At 34.1% G+C, this 22,686-nt stretch overlaps 1 protein-coding gene across 2 annotated transcripts in view; it reads left to right on the forward strand.

The window, feature by feature from the left end:
* LOC111512673 (uncharacterized) overlaps positions 1-22,686 on the forward strand; it is a 94,281-nt gene extending 71,595 nt beyond the window's left edge. For both annotated transcript variants that reach the window (XM_074178988.1, XM_074178989.1), the window contains exons 2-3: positions 15,746-15,856; positions 21,891-22,686. In XM_074178988.1, coding sequence (XP_074035089.1) covers positions 15,746-15,856; positions 21,891-22,053 — 274 coding nt within the window. In that variant the 3' untranslated portion in view covers positions 22,054-22,686. The remainder of the gene's footprint in view (positions 1-15,745; positions 15,857-21,890) is intronic.

Here is a 22,686-nt window from a genome sequence, read left to right on the forward strand (position 1 = left end):
ATCACATTTGTAACTTGGAAGTGGGAACACTGGCAACCAACTTGACAAGTCATAAATAGCAGTGGCTAAACACACGGTGCCGTTACCCAAACTTGAAACAAATGCTAACGCGTCGTCAAAAAGTTATGTAAAAGCGACCTATTCGCATTCTAACGATAAGAATACCAAACCTACTCAAATATCTGCTCTGCAATTCAATACAGCCATCCATGCAAGATAAATGATGCATGATCATGAAAATGACTCAGCAACTGAACTAGGGTTGTGATGAAACTGCAGAAAACACCAGTTATGGGTGGTCAGAAGTAAAACAAAGGAAGGTAACACAGAATCTCATTGTGGCATGAAATGGTGCAGTTTCATGTTACAAGACTGAAACAGAGTACTAAACCGAAAGAATTGCAAACGTTTCTGGAACATAAACTAACTGAAGTAGTATGTGAAGTACCTACACCCCTCTAGAAGGTCGGAGGTATACTCCTCGATGAAAGTAACAATCAATAGAGAGTCATTAAAAACTACTTGAAATCGGGAGACCTGGCCAAATGGATCTATAGATTCGGTTTTCAGTCATTAACAATGACTGATTCTCCAATCCTGACAACAACTCAAAATACAAAGGTTCAATCATGATCAGTTTCTGATCTGCGATATTACACTTACGATAGTCAGCATGGAATTGCAGTGTTAAAGAAATAAGTTACTGAATCTTGAAGTTTTTTGTCAAAAGAAGAAACTAGACATAATTTGTATATAAGAGCACTGGTGTATAGATGAGAATATTAAATATATGTTCATACCGGAATATACTCTAATCACAAGCTTTACTAGAAGTAATAAAATACATGGTGGTTCTCTATTATTCCTAAACAGTAAAAGTTCGTCAAAAAGCGGTGTCATAGACTGTAATAAATTCAGTGAGGAAAATACCTTTGAAAATTGTGCAATCTGTGTTACATATAGAAACAGAACATTTTTAATTGTTATTGTTTATAGAACATCGGATAACAAGCTGGATACATTTCTTGATTTTCCTTATTAACTAACTATGATCATCATTTTGATAAAATATGCAATCGTGTTGATTTCGATATTGATTACTCAGTGCCAAACAATGACAAAAATCTACTAGATGATCTGTTGGTTTCTTGAGAGTCTAAATCTTGGCCTCCCAAATAAATCGACGCGTATATTTTACTATGAAAATACAATCCTGAAACTGAAATTGACTACCTTGCTATGAATACTGATAATAAAAATTACACTTATCAAACTGTTCACCCTAATATGGGTGATCATCTCGCGTTAATTTTATACATTACTCTAAAGGAGGACATATCAACTCCTAGTGCCAACCATCTTGACAGAGTGGTCTGGATAGAGTCTGCGAAGTTCGAAGAGAAAATCTCGATATATTATCCGTTTCTCCTTCTCTTTTCGGACAATATTCGTGTCGCCAGGAGCTGAAAACTCCACGACAAATATCGTCTTGCTTTGGTGGTTGAGAAGGACTGCATTTTTTTTCACCGTAGTGAGCGCTGGTCAGGCCCTATCCCCCGAAGCCCCGGTATATTCGGGAGGGCACGCCAGCATTATCAATCGACGACAACTGCCACACCGTGGGGTAAGTGATCATTATTATTATTATTTCATCGTAGTGTGCGCTGGTCAGGCCCTATTCCCCGAAGCTCCAATACATTCGGAAGGGCGCGCCAGCATTATTAACCAATCCCCACACCTTGGGGTAAGTGATCGTTGGGTTCGAGAATCATGTGCCCTGAGCAAGCGCAGTGAGTCAAGAATGACATCCTTCTGCATCTGTACGGCTAAGATTTCTGCCTTAATGCGGCAAGCCAGTATGATTTTAAGATTCGAGATTAGAGAGGGCATCATTCCACCAAGGACTTCAATAATCAGAACGACCATCTTGGCAGAGTGGTTTGGATAGAGTCTGCGGAGTTCGAAGAGAAAATCTCTATATTTTATCCGTTTCCCCCTCTTTTTGGACGATATTCGCCTCGCAAGGTACTGAAAACTCCACGACAAATATAGCTTTTATGAGCCTGAGGGTAGGAAACGAATATAATATAATTTTGAGAATAATGATAATGATAATAATGATAAACTATAATGTGAATTCCTACCCGCATACATTCCAGCACCCATTCCATGTTAAATTTTAAATTCGTTTGTATACCCAAACAGTTGGGCAAACGTTTTCATCATATCGTATAACGGTGTCTGATTCACTGAAATAGAGAAACCGTCATGTGAAAAACCCCTTGATCTGCAAAACTACTCTTTGGTATAAAAAAATATACGTGTATGTCGAGCTTTCGGCAATGTTTATTTTCAGAACAGCTATATATGCATGGGTTATTACATATCATTTGAAAATATGTATTCATATGAATACAAGAGAAACAGAAATAAAATGAAATGATGGAACTAACTTTCACATATTTTTAAATCAGAGGGGAGATTTTTGTTGATTTTTCAAAATAGATGTATAAATTCAACTGATATTTTTGGGGTCTAATCTTTTATTCATCGCTTGCTCTCCGTTATTTATCTCAGCTATATCTAAAAATAATCTTTCGAAAGATTCTTCTCGAAGCAAGGTATTAATTTTCCTTCAGGCTTTTCTTTCATAGGTATATTTGTTTATTGATAATTTTAACACCTCGACACGTGTCGGAAGATCTTCCTCTTGAAGATAATCACTTGGTGATCGAAACACGTGCCGAAGTGTTGAAATAACGGTTTGGTGTTGGCAAAAAACTCCAGTAATATTCACTTCTACACCATAAGGTTCCAAGCAGTGCATTACAATCACACCAAGTACAATTCAACAATTATTAGTATTTTGTCTGGATGAGATATGATTTAACTTTATATGTTTAATTGGTTGGTGTCATATGTTTTTCTGATAGATTTTCTTTATTCTGAACATACAGGGTGGGGCACCGAAAACGAAACAGATCGAATATCTTCAAAACACATATGTTCTGAAAAAAACAGCTTCCTATCATAACCTCAACTGTCATACCTCTTTCCCCACCCCTCGGTGACCATCATCCAAACAATTTGAATAGGGAAAGTAGTGAGTGTGACACATCGTTAAAAAGTTAATTTCATAAGGAATCCAGCCATGCCAATTTTAGCTACCTAACTTTCGATTTTGGCGCCTTCTTCCGGGAAAAAAAACTGTTCCGTATTCCAAATTATGCAAACTAATTTGCCATAAATTCGGAGACAATGCATAATGCAGTTTTTCTAGGGGAAAAACAAGATGGTGGCTTCACAATCGCGAACAAGATTTGCAATTATGGTCCAATTTGATTCGAAATTAATAATTGGTGGTTTTCAGGGTCGGAAATTATGTTTTTCAATGCAAAAAATCAAGATGGTGGCTCCGAAAACGTGGACGAAATTTGTAATTATGGTTCGATTTAACCCGACACCGAAAACAAATTTTTCAAAACACATATATTGTGAACATAATGCAAAAACACGTCAATTTTCAATCCAAGGTTTTTTATTATACCGATACATAGGCGTAGTAAGTCAATTGTTATTCCAAAGGTACGAATGTAATCAAATAACCTCAGGAATGCTCAAAAACGTCAGACCGCGTTTCGAGAATAACTTATACTCATTTATGGCAGTTCATGGCGAACATTTTGAGCATCAACTGCGAATTGAAGTAGTTTGCGATGATTTGATTGCATTATGTTCACAACACATGTGTTTTGACGAATGCGTTTTCGATGTCGTGTTAAATCGAATCATAATTACAGACTTCGTCCGCCATTTTGGAGCCACCATCTTGATTTTTTGCATTGAAAAACAATTCATAATTTCAGACCCTGAAAACCACCACTTATCAATTTTGAATCAAATCGGACCTTAATTGCAAATCTTATTCGCCATTGTGAAGCCGCCATCTTATTTTTTTCCTAGAAAAACTCCATAATGCATTGTCACCGAATTTATGTCAAATTAGCTTGCGAATGAAGTATCATAATTTGGAATACGGAACAGTTTTTTCCCCGCAAGAAGACGCCAAAATCAAAAGTTGGGTAGCTGAAATTGACATGGCTGAATTATGAAATTACCTTTTCAACGATGTGTCACACTTACTACTTTCCCTATCCGAATTGTTTGGGTGATTGTCATCGAGGGATGGGGGAAGAGGTATGACAGTTGAGGTTATGATAGGGATTTTGCATTTTTTTTCAGAACACATATGTTTTGAAGATATTCGACATGTTTCGTTTTCGGTGCCCCACCCTGTAATTTTTACTGCGAGCTCAACCGACTACAATATTTGACGGCATCTGACTTTTACTTGGAAGTACAAGCGTTAGAAATTTATTGAAAAAATCAAGATAAGAATTTTGTTTCAACAATACTTCATTCTTTGAGGTATTCACGTATAGCAGGAATTCACATTCCTGCCCGCTGTGGTCATGTCTACTGTAGTTTCAACTAGCGTAGTCGTGAAGAACATCCCAAGCAATATTGTCTTTGTTATCAAAAAGTACTTGAACGATACGTTCTTACGTCGGCACTGTATGTGAAAAGTTTTTGTTGGTATTCATCTGTTTGAATGGAGGCTATGTAAAATACAGTTTAGTTAAAAAAATAGTTTAGTTCAATTCAGTTCGAAACTCAGAAACCGTTATCACTTAATGCTTGTAGCCCAACAAACAGGTTAATGTAAAAAAGAGACAGGTGTAAGTACTATCATTTAATTTGCAACTGCAAATTCTAAATTTCTTTATGTATGTAGCAGGGGGAGGAATGTCCGAAAATTCATCGTATTGGAAAAAGTCCATCAATTTCTTAGTTAGGTACAGTAGGGACAGTATCAACAGCAACGAGCCGCTCACAATGGCTATCGAGTAATAAGAACATTTCACCTGAGGTTCATCTTCATATGGAACTCCAAACCAGGAAAACATTTGTTGTTTCAAGCTTGGTTTCGTAACATATCCGACATTCACTTCTGATTTGAAATATCTACTTGTAAGACAATCATAAACTTCCAAAAAATTGATCCAGAGATTACATAACCCGTTATTTATTGGAATAATGATACTAGTTAGTATGTCGACGAAAAACTCGGTTTCTTCTTCTGTAGTAGCTTTCGCAAACAAGGATTCACTTTTTCCGTTACATCTTTCACAAATAACAGGATAAACATAAGCAGTAGAGAACTGGTTGTATAATGTGCATAGAATAAAAATTTTCAGGTAAAACATTTCAAAATGGCTCAAGTGACAATGGTGTCATAATAGAAACTGCATGATTTCATCAGCACTCAAAGTCACATGAATGTCAATATTCTGTATAATGTCATGATGACAGTCATATACTGGGATCATCACATTCAATTCTGAGCCAGAAAATTTCCTCGGCGTAGAAAAAAAATTAAAACTATTATTCTAAAAGTTATTAAATTATATCGAGTGTATGAATAAGCATTATCGAGATAAGTCAATTTTTTTTTAATTTTAACATTATCAAAAGGTGAAACTGAAACCTCTGGCGTAGAATGAATCTAAAACAAGCACTTGCCCAATCACCATCCCAGTTGACGTCTTCAAAAGGTGAAGAAAAAGAAGTGATGAAGATATGATTGGTAATAATACAGTGTGTCCAAGATAAGGATCCTAAGCATGGGAATCTCAGTACCTGTTGGAGATACAGCTTAGGTTAGATTAGGAAAAAGTTGTGTTCTTTAAAGCTCATTTACATGCCGTTTAGAAACTTGAAGAATTTTCATGGCCTGCTGAGATATTTGGTTAAAATGAGAATTTGACAATATCAATTTTATTTTTTTCTGACTTTATTTGAAAAGATATCAAAAAACGAATAACACTTCTTCATTGGCACTTTTAAGGTACTACACGATGATATTTTTAGATTTTATATCCGACGTTTCGTTTTAAAGAAACCATCATCAACTTTATATGACCCGAAACAAAAGTACACCCTGTATCTGATTCCATTTTTTATTACGAATTCAACGATGTATCACATACCATTGTTTTCTTTTTAGTTTGAAGGAAAATTACATTTTTTCTATTTTTAAAAAAATCTTTAAGTAGGCGTTGCAAACAAATGCTTCGACGTAAATACCTGTCACCGAGCCTGTCAAATATTATTTAATTACACGATAAAATAGTAATTGTCGTTGTTGTTAGCCTGTTTGTCGAGTTGTTGTTTCTAGAGTTATTGTTACTGTTGTCGTTATTATTGTGTTTATTGTTGAATAGATAATATTGTGTTATTATCGTCGAATATGCCGGGTGAGCATTGTAGTCATGAAGAAAAGTTTGACATGCTAACGTGCTACATTTTGTGCCACAAAAATACTGTAAATACAGCAGCAATGTATCTTAATACATATCCAAAAAGAAAGCAGCCATGTAAGTCCATTTTCTTAGAGCTGGCTCGAAATTTAAAAGAATATGGTTCATTTGAAAAGCCTGTTTTATCTCGAAAAAAGGAATCTTCAGAAGAAGCCCAAAATAATGTTTTACAAGCAGTTGTTGAGAACCCTGAAATACCAACTAGGCAAATCGAAAATAATGTAGGAGTAGCCAAATCCACAGCTCAATTTATTTTGCGTAAAAATAGATATCACCCCTATAAATTTAGGATTTGCCAAGGACTTAAACCAGGGGATTTCGAACGGCGCCGAAATTATTGCGAATGGTATACACGCGCGTGTGAAGAAGATTATAATTTCCCTTCAAAAATAATATGGTCCGACGAAAGTATGGTCACTAATAATGGTATCTTCAACCGCCGCAATACGCATTACTGGGCTCAGCAAAATCCGCGTGTTAAGAAAATATCAAGACATCAAGAACGTTTTGGGTTTAATATGTGGTGTGCAATTTCAGGAACTAAAATACTAGGTCCGTTTTTTTACTATAATTCTTTGACCGCCGAACGATACCATCATTTATTGCAAAACTATGTAGAAGACTGTTTAGATAAATAATTTACCTCTGGCACAGGTCAATAACTGTTGATTTCAACAAGACGGTGCTCCTGCACATAATTCTAGACAAGTTCGAGAGTATTTTTCGCAGCGATTTCCTGGAAGGTGGATTGGAACCTTTAGTGAAGTGTCTTGGCCAGCGCGATCCCCTGACTTAACTCCTCTGGATTTCTTCATATGGGGTTTTGTTAAAAACCGGGTTTACCAACATTCTTTTGAAACTGAACAGCAGTTACGAGAATGCGTAACTGTCGCATTTAACAGTATTACACCAGAGATGTTACGAGATGTTTTAAGTTCTACAGTTAGAAGATCATACTTATGTTTGGAAAATAACAGAAACCTGTTTGAACACCTCCTTTGAATTAAATAAAAAATGCGTTAATTTCTTTGTTGTTTTCATTACTTTAAAAAAATCATTATTAACCTACTTAAAAATACATTTTAAAAATAGAAAAAATGCAATTTTCCCTTAAACTAAAAAGAAAACAATGGCATGTGTTACATCGTTGAATTTGTAATAAAAAATGGAATTTGATACAGGGTGTACTATTTTTTCGGGCTATTTAAAAAAATAAAGTTGATGATGGTTTTTTGAAAACGAAACGTCGGATATAAAAACTAGAAATACCATCGTGTAGTACTTTGAAAGTGCCAATGAAAAAGTGTTATTCGTTTTTTGATATCTTTTCAAATAAAGTCAGAAAAAAATAAAATTGATATTGTCTAATTCTCGTTTTTCCCAAATATCTCAGCAGGCCATGAAAATTCTTCAAGTTTCTAAACGGCATGTAAATAAGCTTTAAAGAACACAACTTTTTCCTAATTTAACCTAAGCTGTATCTCCAACAGGTACTGAGATTCCCATGCTTAGGATCCTTATCTTGGATACACTGTATAATAAGTTCATCAGCAGTAATTTGGTGACAATATAAACAATATACGCAAACAAAGCAACTTTTCTGAACTAGAAATGAACGATAATTCTACAAAGCAGGGGCTGTCCGTGCAGCCAAGCTTATTTCGAATTTTCTAATTATATCAGAAAGAAAATCATACCTGAGAATTATATTTTGATTTCTCTTAACCTGGTATCTCGTTTTACTAACATTCCTATAGATCTATTGATTAGTATAATTAGAAGGAAAGGGGAAATCATTTCAAACTTTACCAATTTACACATAGATCTTTTCATGGAAATTTTTGAATTCGGTATAGATTTCAATTATTTTTGTTTTAATGGAGCTTTTTACAAACAAATTTTTGGGTTGGGGATGGGTAATTGTATGTCACCCATTTGTGCAGACTTGATCGTGGCTGAACTACAAAATATATGCATTAAAAAGTTGTTATTTTCATTTCTTTTTTTCAAAAGATATGTTGATGATATTGACTGTTAATGTTTTTCTAATATTTTAACATCATTTTTAAAAAGTGAACAAAAATGTTGGAAAACTCCATTATTAAGAAAGTTTAGCTCTTCAAATATATAATAATATCTGAATTACATATATCTACATACTTACACATACATATGCACACAGGTACAAATATTTACATATACAGTGTGTTTCACTTTTCATGGAAGCACCTCCGTTACTTTCGTAATCATCAAGATAAAATGATGAAACTAACAAGATTGATGGAAATACTGAAAATACACTTACCGGCTGAATGGTGTTGGCCTAAGTGATATACACTGCCCGCCATTCGTGATGGAAGAACCCATGTCTACGGTAAATCCTACTAGGGAGCAAAACAGGTTGAAAATTACTTCAGATCAGTCATCAGAGCCCCTAAATTACTAGAGGGACACCTTTTTCCTGAAAAAATATCAGCCCTGAAAAATCCAAATTTGTCCCACTTCTCATATATCAGAATCTCCCAAGAGAAGTTCTCAGAGTATTAGTGACATTATCTACAGTGTCACCGATAAAGTCCGCATCAAATGGGAAACTTTTTTATTTATCGTTTTATGTGAAATTTAATTTTGGCAGTAGATTTTGCTTAAGAAATGATGTCAAATGGCGTCTACAAAATAGGTCACGTGATTTCCTCAACCTGTCAAAATTGACATTTAAAAAGAGAAACATCGAAAAATGACATTATTCTTCAAAATATCCGAAAATATCAAAGGATAAAAACATTTTCTTTTGTAATTTTATATCCATACACCAAGTTTCAAACCCATAATAAGTATTTTATATTTTCACTATTTTTCCGCATTCCTGCTTTTTCAACTTATCAAAATTTAAGCACACCTGTACTTAATCATTTATTTTAACTAAACTCGCCACCGAATTTCTTTTTTTGTAATATAATAATATTTTAAGAGCCTCTTTGATGTTAAAAACAAATTTTGAAAAATAAAAGTTGTCAAACTTGATGCAAAGTTCATCTAGTTTCAACGGGGCTTTCCAAACTATACAGTACTTGAGTTTTTTAATGAGCAAATGGCCTCACAATATGAATTAGAACAAAACGGAACATTAGGAAACAATATCTTAGAGTGTTTATTGTTTTTTTAACAAAAAATACAGTGGAACTTAATCTTAATTAAAAGGAACTGAAAATAAACATGTACCTATACCTAATAGCAAAAAAACACAAAAAAAAGACTCACGACATTAAATACACTACATTTCTGTATGTCTTCCATCGCGTTATATGCAGAAAATTGTCCTTCTTGATACATCTTTTATTGAGTTGCTGATACTCACAGGGTTTATGTTTAAAATAGAGTTTCTAATAACATTTTCTAGGTGATTCACGTCACGAAAAGGTCTTTGTTTATAAACGATTTGTTTTAAGTAACCCCACAAGAAAAAATCTAGTGGGGTTAAATCTGGCGACCTAGGCGGCCATATTTGCTCCATATTTCGCCCAATAACTTTGTCCCTAAACATTTCTAATAGTTTCTCTATGACTTGTCTTGAACTACGAGTAGGAGCCCCGTCACATTGATACCACAGACTGTGTCTTATTTCAACCGGCATATTGTCCACTATCACTGATCTCAGTATTTAGAAATTGCAAATAATCCTGAGAAGTTAAATTGTGTCTAAAAAAGAATGGTCCCATTACCCGATTATTTAAAACACCGCACCACACATTTGTTTGAAATGAATATTGGTCCCGACATTCTATCACAAAATGAGGATTTTCCTGAGCCCACCACCTACAATTCTGGGAACTGACTACGCCGTTCGATGTGAAGGTAGCTTCGTCGGTCCATAGGATTTTGTAAGGAAATTTTCTGTTTAATTCTACTTCTCCTTGGTACCAGAAAGAGAAATCTAGTCGAACATCGAAATCTCTTTCCTTTAAGGTATTTATAAATTTGGGTTTGTAGCGTTTGAATTTATTTTTATGTAAAATTGCTCTTACGCTTTCTCTTTTAACGCCAGTTCTATCTACAATATTGGTAATACTTGATTTTCCCTGTTCGATAACATCCAGGCAGACAGCCAACTGAACCTCATCATTATTGCGTGATGGATTATGACGTTTTTTAAAAGTATTTTCAACTGAACCAGTCAGTTTAAATTTTTTTAAAATCCTACTTACAGTGGATTGCTGTACATGTCTACCAGGATGTCTTGCGTTAAAAATATCAGCCACTTGTCGATGCAATGTGTTTTCACCACAAATTAGCACAATTTCAATTTTTTCTCGTGAAGATAACATATTATTTTAATTTTCATACATTACATTGAACTAACGGGCATTAATTTATTCAGTGACAGTGACGTTTTCTAAAACACATTATGTAGTTTCATATTTTTTCACAGCCTACCCAGTTTTTTTAAATTAGTGTTGTTAGCGGAGTAGGTAAATGTAAATTCTTTGAGTTTTTTTCGTGATTCTTCAAGAATCACGAAATGATGTTTCCCAATGTTCCGTTTTGTTCTGATTCATATTGTGAGGCCATTTGCTCATTAAAAAACTCAAGTACTGTATAGTTTGGAAAGCCCCGTTGAAACTAGATGAACTTTGCATCAAGTTTGACAACTTTTATTTTTCAAAATTTGTTTTTAACATCAAAGAGGCTCTTAAAATATTATTATATTACAAAAAAAGAAATTCGGTGACGAGTTTAGTTAAAATAAATGATTTAGTACAGGTGTGCTTAAATTTTGATAAGTAGAAAAAGCAGGAATGCGGAAAAATAGTGAAAATATAAAATACTTATTATGGGTTTGAAACTTGGTGTGTGGGTATAAAATTACAAAAGAAAATGTTTTTATCCTTTGATATTTTTTGATATTTTGAAAAATAATGTCATTTTTCGATGTTTCTTTTTTAAATGTCAATTTCGACAGGTTAAGGAAATCACGTGACCTATTTTGTAGACGCCATTTGACATCATTTCTTAAGCAAAATCTACTGCCAAAATCAAATTTCACATAAAACGATAAATAAAAAAGTTTCCCATTTGATGCGGACTTTATCGGTGACACTGTATATGATAAACCCAACGTAAAGGACTGTTGACTTTTATCCCGGAATATTTAACATCTATCAAAATTCTGTTATGATTCTTCACTTCTAGATATTTGTAGTTAGGTAAACCGTTAACTTAACTTATGGTAGGCAGAACCATAGTTTTATCAAAATTGATAGTTAATAATTCATGGTTGAACCAGTCGATGATGGTATTTAAATCTTGTCCAATTTCAAGTTTGAGGTTATTCCGTGTCTCATCGGAATGAAAAATGACAGTATTGTCATCAAAACTCACTATTTTGTCAGAGGTTTGTCAAGTTAGTAAGTTATTGATGTAAATAATAAATAGTATCGGTTTCAAAACCGTTCTTGTGGAACTCCACACTGTACTACCTTTTCCTTGCTCACATAACCATCTACTTTTACGTAATGCCGGCGGTTTTTCAAGCATTTGAAATATGCTGTAGACATTCCCACGAACTCCTACATCTTGAACAGCTAAGTATGGTCCACAGTTACGAAGGCTTTTGCAAGATCAAGGAATACAGGTCTGTGATTTTTCATTGCATAGAAATTTTTTCAGTAACTAATGAGATAACATGAAAAGAAAGTTTATTTCATCTCCTGATGACGCCAACTTGGTTGTTGAAACGCGCGTCGAAGAGAGTTGAACAGTATTGTGAATTCGGATGAAAAAAAGATTTGAAATATTGACATATTTTCCATACTTTGAAAGACATTTTTGAAGTAGGAGTCAATGTTTACTAAAATGGAAGTTTTTGGCCCTCATAAAAAAACCGCTCCCCGAAACAACTACTTCCAAATGAACATTGAATTGTTATACTTTCGAAACAAGTCTTTCATATGAATATCTATTAGCTACACCATATAATACATGGAAGTGTCACACAATTATTCATATTAAGATGGAGAAGTGAAAGCCAAAACATTTTTCCCCAAAAACCAATCTCTTCTGTGAATAATATATTCCCATGAATTATAATGAATGTTCATCATAATTCATCACATTAAACAACTACTTTATGTGACAGATATTGAAGAACATTTGTTTTCAGAAGATGAAAATATTGAAAAAAAACTCATGAACAATAAAATCACCTACAGATGTTCAAGAAAATTCCGAGAATCAGAAATTGAGCTGAAGAAAGTAAATGAATCGTAACGAAAATAGAGAGGAGAGAAAACATACTAAAAGTTCTAGATTGCAAATATTAGATTCCAAAGACTTCGCACTTGCTGATGAAATGGAAACAGTTACCAGTTAAACATTTTTTGTGAAAAAATAGTTTAACTATCAAGACTCAAAATGAAAATTAAATTCACCAAAGAAGTTGAAAAGGTAATAGTTTGGATAAAAGCCATGGTAGGCTGCAAATCATAATTCAAGATGTAATAGACTCAGAATAATTTCAGACCTGCAGAAAAAAATGGGAAATATATTGGACTTGTCTAGCAGAAATCAGACAGTTTAAAGACTGAAATGCAAACACATTCCAAACCTGATAATGGAATGGGAAAGAAGAATCGACTGAATAAAAGAAGAAAATGGAAATATTAGAATTTTCTCGATGACTGAAGAATAGAGTTGGGGTAATTTATGTTATTGTTCCTGCAAAGTGGAAAACTGTTCTTCTTTGAAAAAACTGAATACTGATAAACGTTGGGATTGGGCAAGAACTATCAAACAGTGTTATACATGTCTAAACATATCTCATCAAACAAAGTTTTGCAAAAGTAAAACGGAACCAACAATCGTTTCAAACATAATTTATTTTTGAACAAACGATCAATGAATCTTCGAAACCGAATCAACGAAACCTTAAACGAAGAAGAGCAGGTAAATCATCATCAATTGTCAAGGAGAGTATAGTTCTTCTGAGAACGGCAACATTCGAATTGAATACTTCCGGTGGTACAGCGAATACGTTTGCACTGTTGATGAAACTTCTACAATCAGAATGATTGATGATTCTCTGGAAAATCCGTAGCCAAAATGAAGAAATAATATATCTTTCCGAATATGTTAGAACAGTGAAACAACTGTTACTTCCAGTTCAGTCTCTTGATATAAAAAAGGTATGCGAAGATTCCAACTTTTTCCAAAAAAATATAAATATCCGATTTCCAATCGGAGGCAACATACATTTGATCATTACCAGAGAAGTCCATGAGAAAAGAAAGAGAGAATGATCCTATTCTGGCCAAGACAACTGGGATGGGTTTTATATGTAAATACCGGAAAAACTATTTGGTTAGAGTGGATTATGAAGTCTCTTTTTGGGCAACAATTGATATGAACATTTAGGTAAGTTTGAAGCAATGGGAATGAAATATTACAGAAAGAGCAGAATTCAGAGGATAATCGGGCTAAACTGATCTTAGAAAAGATTACAAGTATAATTGGCTCAAATAAGTGGGAGACTGGATTGTTGTGAAAAACGGATCATTTGAAACTTCTAGAAAAGTAATTGTCCGCCATAACTAGATTCATATCCATCGAGAATGTAAGAATTGCAGAAACGGTATGATAATACAAATTGCACCATGAGAGAATTGAAGAAAAACCCGAAATATTAAAATTGAGGACAGCTAGCTGAAGTTATTGGTGCAAATGTCAGTTTCACAAAAAAGGAAAAACAAAGCTTGAAGTTTCCGGATACCTCTACTGCCAATATTTTGATTGATTTCCTTTGTTAGGCCTTTCGCCATAACCGACCTTTGGTTGTATCAATTGGTCGTCGTCAAGAAAAAAGGTGCAGTGCATGATTTACTTATATAAGCACACATGCAGTACATTTAGAGTTGGCACACTTGTTGAGTACCGATTCAGCGATAATGTTTATGAAAAGGATGATCGGATCTATAGTTATGAAAAATTGAATTTGTCAGTCTGTCACAATTAAAAGCCCTACTACTCGGGTCATTTTTGGTCGAAGTGAACCGTAGTGTGAAAAATCACGTGTTTCTGTATGTTTCAAGTTCTTGCAATGACTCCTGAGACTTTGAGGTATTATCTTCATCCAGCAGTAATCGCTCACGTCACTGACGATGTCTGCCATAATGGCAGATAAAACTTTTGTTACCACAAGGTGTTTTTGACCCCGTCCTACCAGCTTGGATAAATTGTTCTTTCTGATCTATTTTCTTTCTTATTATATATTATCAAAATCAATAACAATAATGAATGGTAATGTTTCTGTGGTTATATGAGTTCCAAATTGTTATTTCATTTTTTTTTGGCTCTCATACATATCACCAACTGTTTCAACACGGATAAACTATTGTTTAATCCCTGATGATGAATTTAATAAAGTCCAAAACGTTGACAATGAACTAAATTATTCATCTACGGGCATTTTTCATTGTCATCCCAACAAAAACATCATTTGATCAATTAATTGGATCACCTGACCCCTCGCATCCAATTATATTTTATGAATGATAACAATAATTCATAACCGGAAAAAAAAATCAATTTGAAAAACCACAAACATTAACATGCAATTGAAGTGATAACTCATTTTCGTTGAATGAAGGCGTTCAGGTATGCGTTTTAAAATAGTAAATATTTTTTTAGATTACTTTTAATGTGATTAATCGCATTCTAAATATTTGAGAGATTTAGATAAATCAATACAATGAATCATTTCTAGGTGATCAACTGATCTTTTGTAACATTCCATTCTTATTCAATTGCTGATTCAGTCTACTGATCAACATCTTTATCCGTAATAAAAGCTTTTTATTGATATTATCCTTAGAACTCAATTTTTTTGAACCTCACTATATTTTTTCTAGAACAGAATTCTTCTAGAATACCGCTTGTTTGACGCTGAACATCTACCTCTATGAGAAATAAGTAAATACGAAATTACCAAAAAACACAATCATTTTCGTCAGCAATGGGCAATTTGATTTAGGTTGTTTCAAAAGTTTTGACCGTTGTCATGAGTCCAATTTAAACTGTAGTATCTCAGTAAATACTTATCCAATTTAATCCAAATGAGTGCCATTTGAATCATGTCATTTTTTTCAACGGTAAATTCCGTCGACATGAAAATTGGGTGCTCGAGATTCGATGAAGTCAATGAAGGCCATTTTTGTCTAGTCCTGATTGGTTAAGTTTCCTCCGGTGAAAAGTTTTTGAAAAGATGGTAGTCGGTTGGCGAAAAGTGTTCAGTTCAGTTACTGAAATATTACTGCTCCATTCAACTACTTGTTCACTTATATCATAATAGTAAATGTTCCTTCTATTTTCAGAATCCAGCACGAACATTCAGACTCTAAAGAAAGTTACCGAAATCAGAATGAAATTCCGAACGGTTATAATCCTGATGAACATCCTCCTGTGAAAATGAGAAATAACCATAAGTAAGTATGAATTAAGCACAATATCATCATTCTTTTACAATTGTTAACTATGTACAATAGCATCCGATAGATAATTTTTAGATTTGACTTTTTGTTTATTATTCAATATGTGACTAATCTTTTAGCGATAATTCTACTTGAGAATATCTAATAAAAGTTTTCGGAAATTATTCGTTAATTTCAGTTCATATATTCCAAATTTTTCTCAACAAATCTGTCTTTTGAAGTTTCTTGGAATGTAGTTCCGGGGAAGCGCAAATGCAGAGTCTCCATATTGAACTTGAAATTAGCAATTCTGGAATATTTGGGGATGTCACGTTGCTTTTAAACGGTTTTATTTAGCTTGCCATGTATGTTTGGGTCAACCCCTTTCCTGTTGATTGATCTAATATTCAGTACACACATTTAGTTTTGATGACAATACAATTCAATAAATTCTGTATTATTGAAAATCCAAGATGGTCTCAGCTACAAAATGGCGGATTACATATTATTTCAAAACAACCTCAATATTTGGCGGCCCAATATTCACGTATCGTGAAGATTGGGAAACGGTACTATCGGCTACATTGCAGAAATTGTTTAGCCTCAGTGACAGGTCAGCAAGAAGTGCAACTGGGTCTCCTTCGAGCAGTAATTGCTTGTCAAAGCTGTTTGTGACATTTGGAGGCCTCCACTAATATTAAGAATGTACGATTTGATAACGTACTGACAAATTCTATTTTCACAAATTCATTAGGAGTTATTGATAAGATGAAGACCACTTACTTGATGTATAACAAAAACAATACTTAAATAAGCATATAATTGGAAATAATAAGTAAAACTTGAATAACCAGAAAGGCTTTACCAACAAACAGAATTCCATTGTAATCTTCTTTGATATAAGTGAAGTCTATGACATGATTTGGAGATATAATATTCTCAGAAAGCTCCTGGATATGAATGAAAATCTGAGATTTTTTGGAAAATTCATAGCAAGAGGATCCTTCAGAGTTAAAGTTAATGGAACACTTTTCGGAATAAGAATACAAGAAAATGGCGTGCCTCAAGGTTCAGTTTTGAGTGTCACCCTCTTCCTTTAAGCTGTTGAAAATATCAGTCAGCCCCTGGAAGCTAGCCTTTATGCAGATGATCTGATCATATAGTCACGAAATTTTTTTTTACAACAATTCAGAATAACCTATAAGAGGCAGTGCAGTGCTCTCAACTGAGAGCTGATTAAAATGTACTGGTACCATAATGTGCCCAGAAAAAACTAAAGATTAATGAAGTTCTTTTTCCCTCTCCATCCCAAATTGAAGCTATGCGATCAGAATATCCAAGTAGTTGAACAAATTTGTTACTTAGGAATGATTTTCGATAGCAAGTTGAGCTGCAATGCCCACTTGAATCACTTCAGATCATCATGTCAACGCGGTATAAATCTACTGAGAATTCTCTCAAACCATTGGGGTTCCGACAGTCAAACGCTCTTACTTCTCTATAGAACTCTAGTAAGGACTAAACTCGATTACGGTTCTATAATATAATACGCCTCAGCAACTAGATAAGCTCTGAAAATTGTTGACACAGTTCATAATACCGAAGGGAAACTAGGCCTAGGGGCATACAGGGCAACGCCTACTGAAAGTCTTCACAGCGAATCTGGAATGTCACCGTTGGTGCTAAGCTCAAATACAAAAGTATTCGAGCTTAGCATATGCATCAACAGTTTCGGCTGACAACCAGCATCCTGTTTACCATAATACATTCTCAAACCGTTTCTGAAACCTATATGAAACCCGAAGCAGAATATCACATTCTTTTTATCAAAGAATTAACAATTTCAGCTCCGAGTTGAACGTTGACTTTCCATTAACCCTCTCCAACAAAGCCTCTGACACCCCCCTGGCTCGTTGCACTGCCATCATGCAACTTATACCTCACCAAATTCAATAAATCTGAAATCACTCCCAGTCTGCTCTACAATCACTTCCACTCATCACTGAGTAAATATCAAGAATACAAACATATCTATCTACAGATGCTTCCAAATAATCAAATGATGGAGTAGCATCAGCCTTTCTGAGCCCGAATACATCAAGTGGCTTCAAACTTTCCCAATATTGCAGCGTTTATAGTGGTGAACTTTTTGCAATCCTTCAAGCAATTAAATTTTCTGCTGATGAAGAAATCCAAAAAAACGTTAGTTTTAACAGACTCTTTAAGTTCCCTGCGAAGTATACGGAAAATATATACTGATCACCCGCTGACATGATCCATCAAAGAGTTTACTTACTCATTTACGGGAGCGTCCAGAAAGCTACAATTCATGTGGGTACTGTCATATGTCGGGATTTCTTGCAAACAAAAATCGCACGTGAAACCATCAATAAACCAACCATTCAAGATCAAGAAAGAGTACTTTTTGGGAAAGAAAGTTTTTGGCTTTCTACTCCTCCATCTTGATACAAAAAAATGTGGAAATCTTCCAAAGAAAGGAAGGAATTAATCAATTTTAAAAGAAGTGACTCTATACATAGATGTGTAGATCATGCAAAGAAGTAACTTTCAGACACGAACTGGAGAAAAAGCCCTTCTGAAACACCTACTTTCATTCAAATATTGAAATACACGGAAGAAAAATTATTTCGAAATAAATACTTTCATATGAACACTGAATTACACAAAAATCACTTTTCTCTACTCAGTTTGTATTCCAAACATTTGTTATGGAATTAAATCAGATCATTCATAGGATTTCTACACAATATGAAAGGTAAAGATTTCACTTACATGGATCACCGTCATCCTCACTGGTAGACATCGATGTTTCGCCGTGAGACACTTGCCTTATGGCTCTTTAGTACCAATCTGGATAATATCATGATTTTTTCTCATAATATTATATCAAGATGGAGTAGTAGAAAGCCAAAAACGTTCTTACTTATAAATTAGACACTCCTAAAAATGTGACCTTTTCAATATAAGAAGGAGTACAAATATTGATCCGAAAGCATATATGAAAACTGTGGTTTCTATCACTGGTCATCTATATGGACAGTATCTAAAATGAAATAAAAAAATTAAAGATGACATCAAGCCATGGAAAGACATCCCTGAATAACGAAATAACAAGTCATAATGACTCGTTTGTGTACTGGATATACAAAATATACTCATGAACGCTTACTGAAAGGGAAAGAAGAAAAAATCTGTTATATGTAAGGGGTGCCAATTTCTAAACATTTTATGGTGGAGTGTCCTATGTTGCTGGATGAACGACTGAAGTACAATATTAGGGCAAATATAAAGATAGCCTCTCTTATTCCAATGTTACTTAACTTTGTAAAAATAGTATTGGGAATGATAATGTATATTTTTCTTTTTTTTTCTATGTTGCTAATAACCCTAGTGGTAGATGCAACGATATTTCTAAATAAAAAAATAACTTGAGAGCGAATACGCTACACGTCTACTCACAAGGGTGAACGTGTTCCATCTGAGTGAAAATTTACCTCTTTCATTATGTAGCAATCCTGTGGATGATATCTGATTCAATCCCATAAGGAATGTTCGGAGTACAAACTGAATAGGAAAACAATGTTTATATAGAAGTAGTTGTTTCGAAAGTATCTTTTCTTTCGTGTAATTCAATGATTATATGAAAGGAATTGTTTTGAGGGAACTTTTTCTTCCATTTTGTGTCTGAAAGTTACTTCTTTGCATGATATACACATCTACGTAAAGAATTCAGCACATGGGCTGAAAAGTTCCGGACTTAAGAGAAAAAAAGCATTTTTATCTTGTTCAAAATCAGCTTTATTCATCAACGTACTCCCCATCAAGAGCCACACAATCATTCCACGGCTGTTATAACATTCCAATACCACTTTAGGCCTTAGTTTCAGCAATAACCTTTTCATTCGAGCAAAATTTCCCACCGGTGACCATTTTTTTTTGAGGTTTGCGAACAGTCAGTAGTCGCTGGAAATTAAATCTGGCGAATACGGTGGATGTGGGAGCAATTCGAAGTTAAATTCATGCAGTTTTGCCATTGTTTTGATTGACTTGGGGGACGGTACATTGTCTCGATGGAGGGGGTTCACTAGTTGCTCTCCACTCAGATGACGATCGTTTTGATACCGGAGTGAAGTGACGGATACATGTTTCATCCATTGTCGCATATCGACGCAAAAATTCCGGTTTAATATGTTTAAACACGGCCAAACACTGCTCAGAAATATCAAGAAGTTCTTGTTTTTGGTCAACAGTGAGCTCGCGCAGCACCCACTTTCAACAAAGCTTTCTCATAGTTAATTGCTCATGCATTCTTTTGACATCTTCTCAATGTCAGCTAACTTGCCAAACTTTACTTTTCGATCATTCAAAAAGATTTTGTGGTTTTTTATGGATCACGTTTGATGTCAGCAAACCAACGTTAAATTGGTGTTGCTGATGGAGCCATTGCTTTGCTTGAACGGTATTTTTCCCATTAAGAATCAGTGTAAAATTAAAACACGAAAATGTCCATTATTTTGAGAATAACAAAAGTAGTGTCACTCTTAGTTACAATAACTCAGAATCTCATGAGTAGAATATCATGAAATTTCAACATCTTTATTTTGAAGGTTAGGACTAACTGAAAAAACGATAAATGCAATAAGACTAGCGCCATAAATGTGTTAGGCCCGAGAGTTTGCAACCCCTGTAGTATTTTAAAATTAATTGATTTTCTTCTTTTCTTTGAAATATTCCTTTATTTTTTGAATGAAGATGAGGAAGTAGAATGCGAAAAATCCTTTCTTTCTCAAATTTATTTCATATTTTTATCGATGATTTAAAAACTACATATATCTTGACAACTTTAATTCGCTTCAAAGGAAGTTCAAACATATATCTGTTTTTTTTTGGTCTAATTTTGTGGTGTCTAAATATAATAATAATGAATTCGTTCTCCAGAGAGAAATTCTTCAGTAGTGCTAATTACAATGACACATTGTTTCTACGGGTATTTGATTCAAAATGAAATGAAGATATTGGACGTTGTTTGAATTATTTTGTATATCTTCCTCCTTTCAGTTTCCTATTCCTCAGGTCAGAGGCGATATCTGCAGTCTTTAACAAAAAATGCGGGTTCCTTGTTTTCTTCAAACAACCACATTCAATGGTCCATAAATAAAGTAGAAATTTTCCAAAATGCTAGGGCAAATTGAAAACACTTTTTAAATAGCTTAGTGGAATATGCGAATTTTGGAGAAGAGTTAGCTCAATATATTTGACATATTGAAGTAAAAACAAATAATGTTTCTTGGTAGAAGTACCGGTGGCTTTCCAACACCTAGTAAAATTGAATGTCAATGATAATTTTCTCACGTTTTGTGCAAATTAAGTAATCATTTAAAAACAGCGATATATGATTCTGGTTTCCCTAGACTTCTCTTGAAGGGAAGCACTAGCAAACATGTTGAACTTCTTGATTTCGTCAACCTGACGATGGATTTTTTCAAGAACAGAACACAAACACTACATTCTTAAAGTTCAATTACGTTTTTTTTCCATTTTATAGTAGAATTTCAAACTGAATCGTCGTAGGTCAACAAATTTTTTTCAATAAATGACGATCGCAATGCTTGTTACCGCGGAGTTTATATAGTCAGTATACATACTTTGCCTTCAAATCATATCACAAGCGTTACTGCCACATTTACCCCCCAGCGTTTTAGTGTGTTTTAATTTTTCCACCTTTCTTCATGATCTCTATTGGGAGAAGATTTGCTCTGTACTTTCGTAGATCACCTCATTCAATATTCAGATTTGCCGAAATCTCGGAGAGACTCAAATTCGTATGCCAAGGTACCCAAATCAAACCCCAGTGTAAAATGAAAAATCTGTACCTAATCTACATTAACTTAAACAATTTTTTTCTCATTGAAAGGTTAATTATATTTCGTGTAATCATATCGATGGTATAGTTAGAAAAAAATTTGCATATCTGCAGTATTGTGTGAAACTAGGTAGAAGAATACTCATATTTTACAATTATTTTTAGCACCGACAAGAGTGAAACACAACGGAAGCGAAGATCCAAAAACAGACTATCCAACAGAAGAAGTACCGGTTTTGTTAGCCCTGAATTGGTGGAAGAGGCTTTGAGTATGGGGAGTGGATTCGATTCACAGAGTGATACAAAAAGTGATGACATTCAAGTGTAATGATTTATTTAGTGTTCTGTTAGTGTTATTTAGTATCTAGTTAAGGTGATAATATCGTTTGAATTCAATAATATTTTTCTGTCAGAAAATGTTTTGTTCCAGTAAAATTTAAAAAAAAACAACTACTGACTCATTTTGCTCAGTGCAAAAAGGGTAATATCGACCCATTTCAGTTAAATTTGAAGTTTTGAGAACAGCATGTTACTATGTACACATACATTCATCTAGTACATGCAGTATTGAATGAATTTAGTTATTAGGATGCAAGTTCGGATGAAAACAATTTATATTATCTTTATTAATCGTTATTTGCGATGAGTTGATACATTTCATGTCAAGTTACAGATTGAACAGGAGTTAAAGTTATTTGGTTTGATCACGTGTTGTCTTCTGGAAAGAGGGAGAAATGAAAGAACGAAGACTTCACCACATACTCCAAATTATAGAGACTATGTTCACCAAACATTACTGACTTTCAATATAGAGTGCCTTTCTATAAATATAAAATAAAATTTTCCATGCAATACAGTTGAAGAATTATTCGCCACTATATTAGGTTTTTCTAAAAGTTTTGTCCGTTTCAAGGTCCTATGATTTTGTAACTCCATATCTCATTAAAAATTCATTCTACTA

The sequence above is a fragment of the Leptinotarsa decemlineata genome, unplaced genomic scaffold, assembly GCF_025532065.1.
Source record: "Leptinotarsa decemlineata unplaced genomic scaffold, Ldec_3_MD MMD2_tig00004307_RagTag_RagTag, whole genome shotgun sequence".
NCBI lineage: Eukaryota > Metazoa > Arthropoda > Insecta > Coleoptera > Chrysomelidae > Leptinotarsa > Leptinotarsa decemlineata.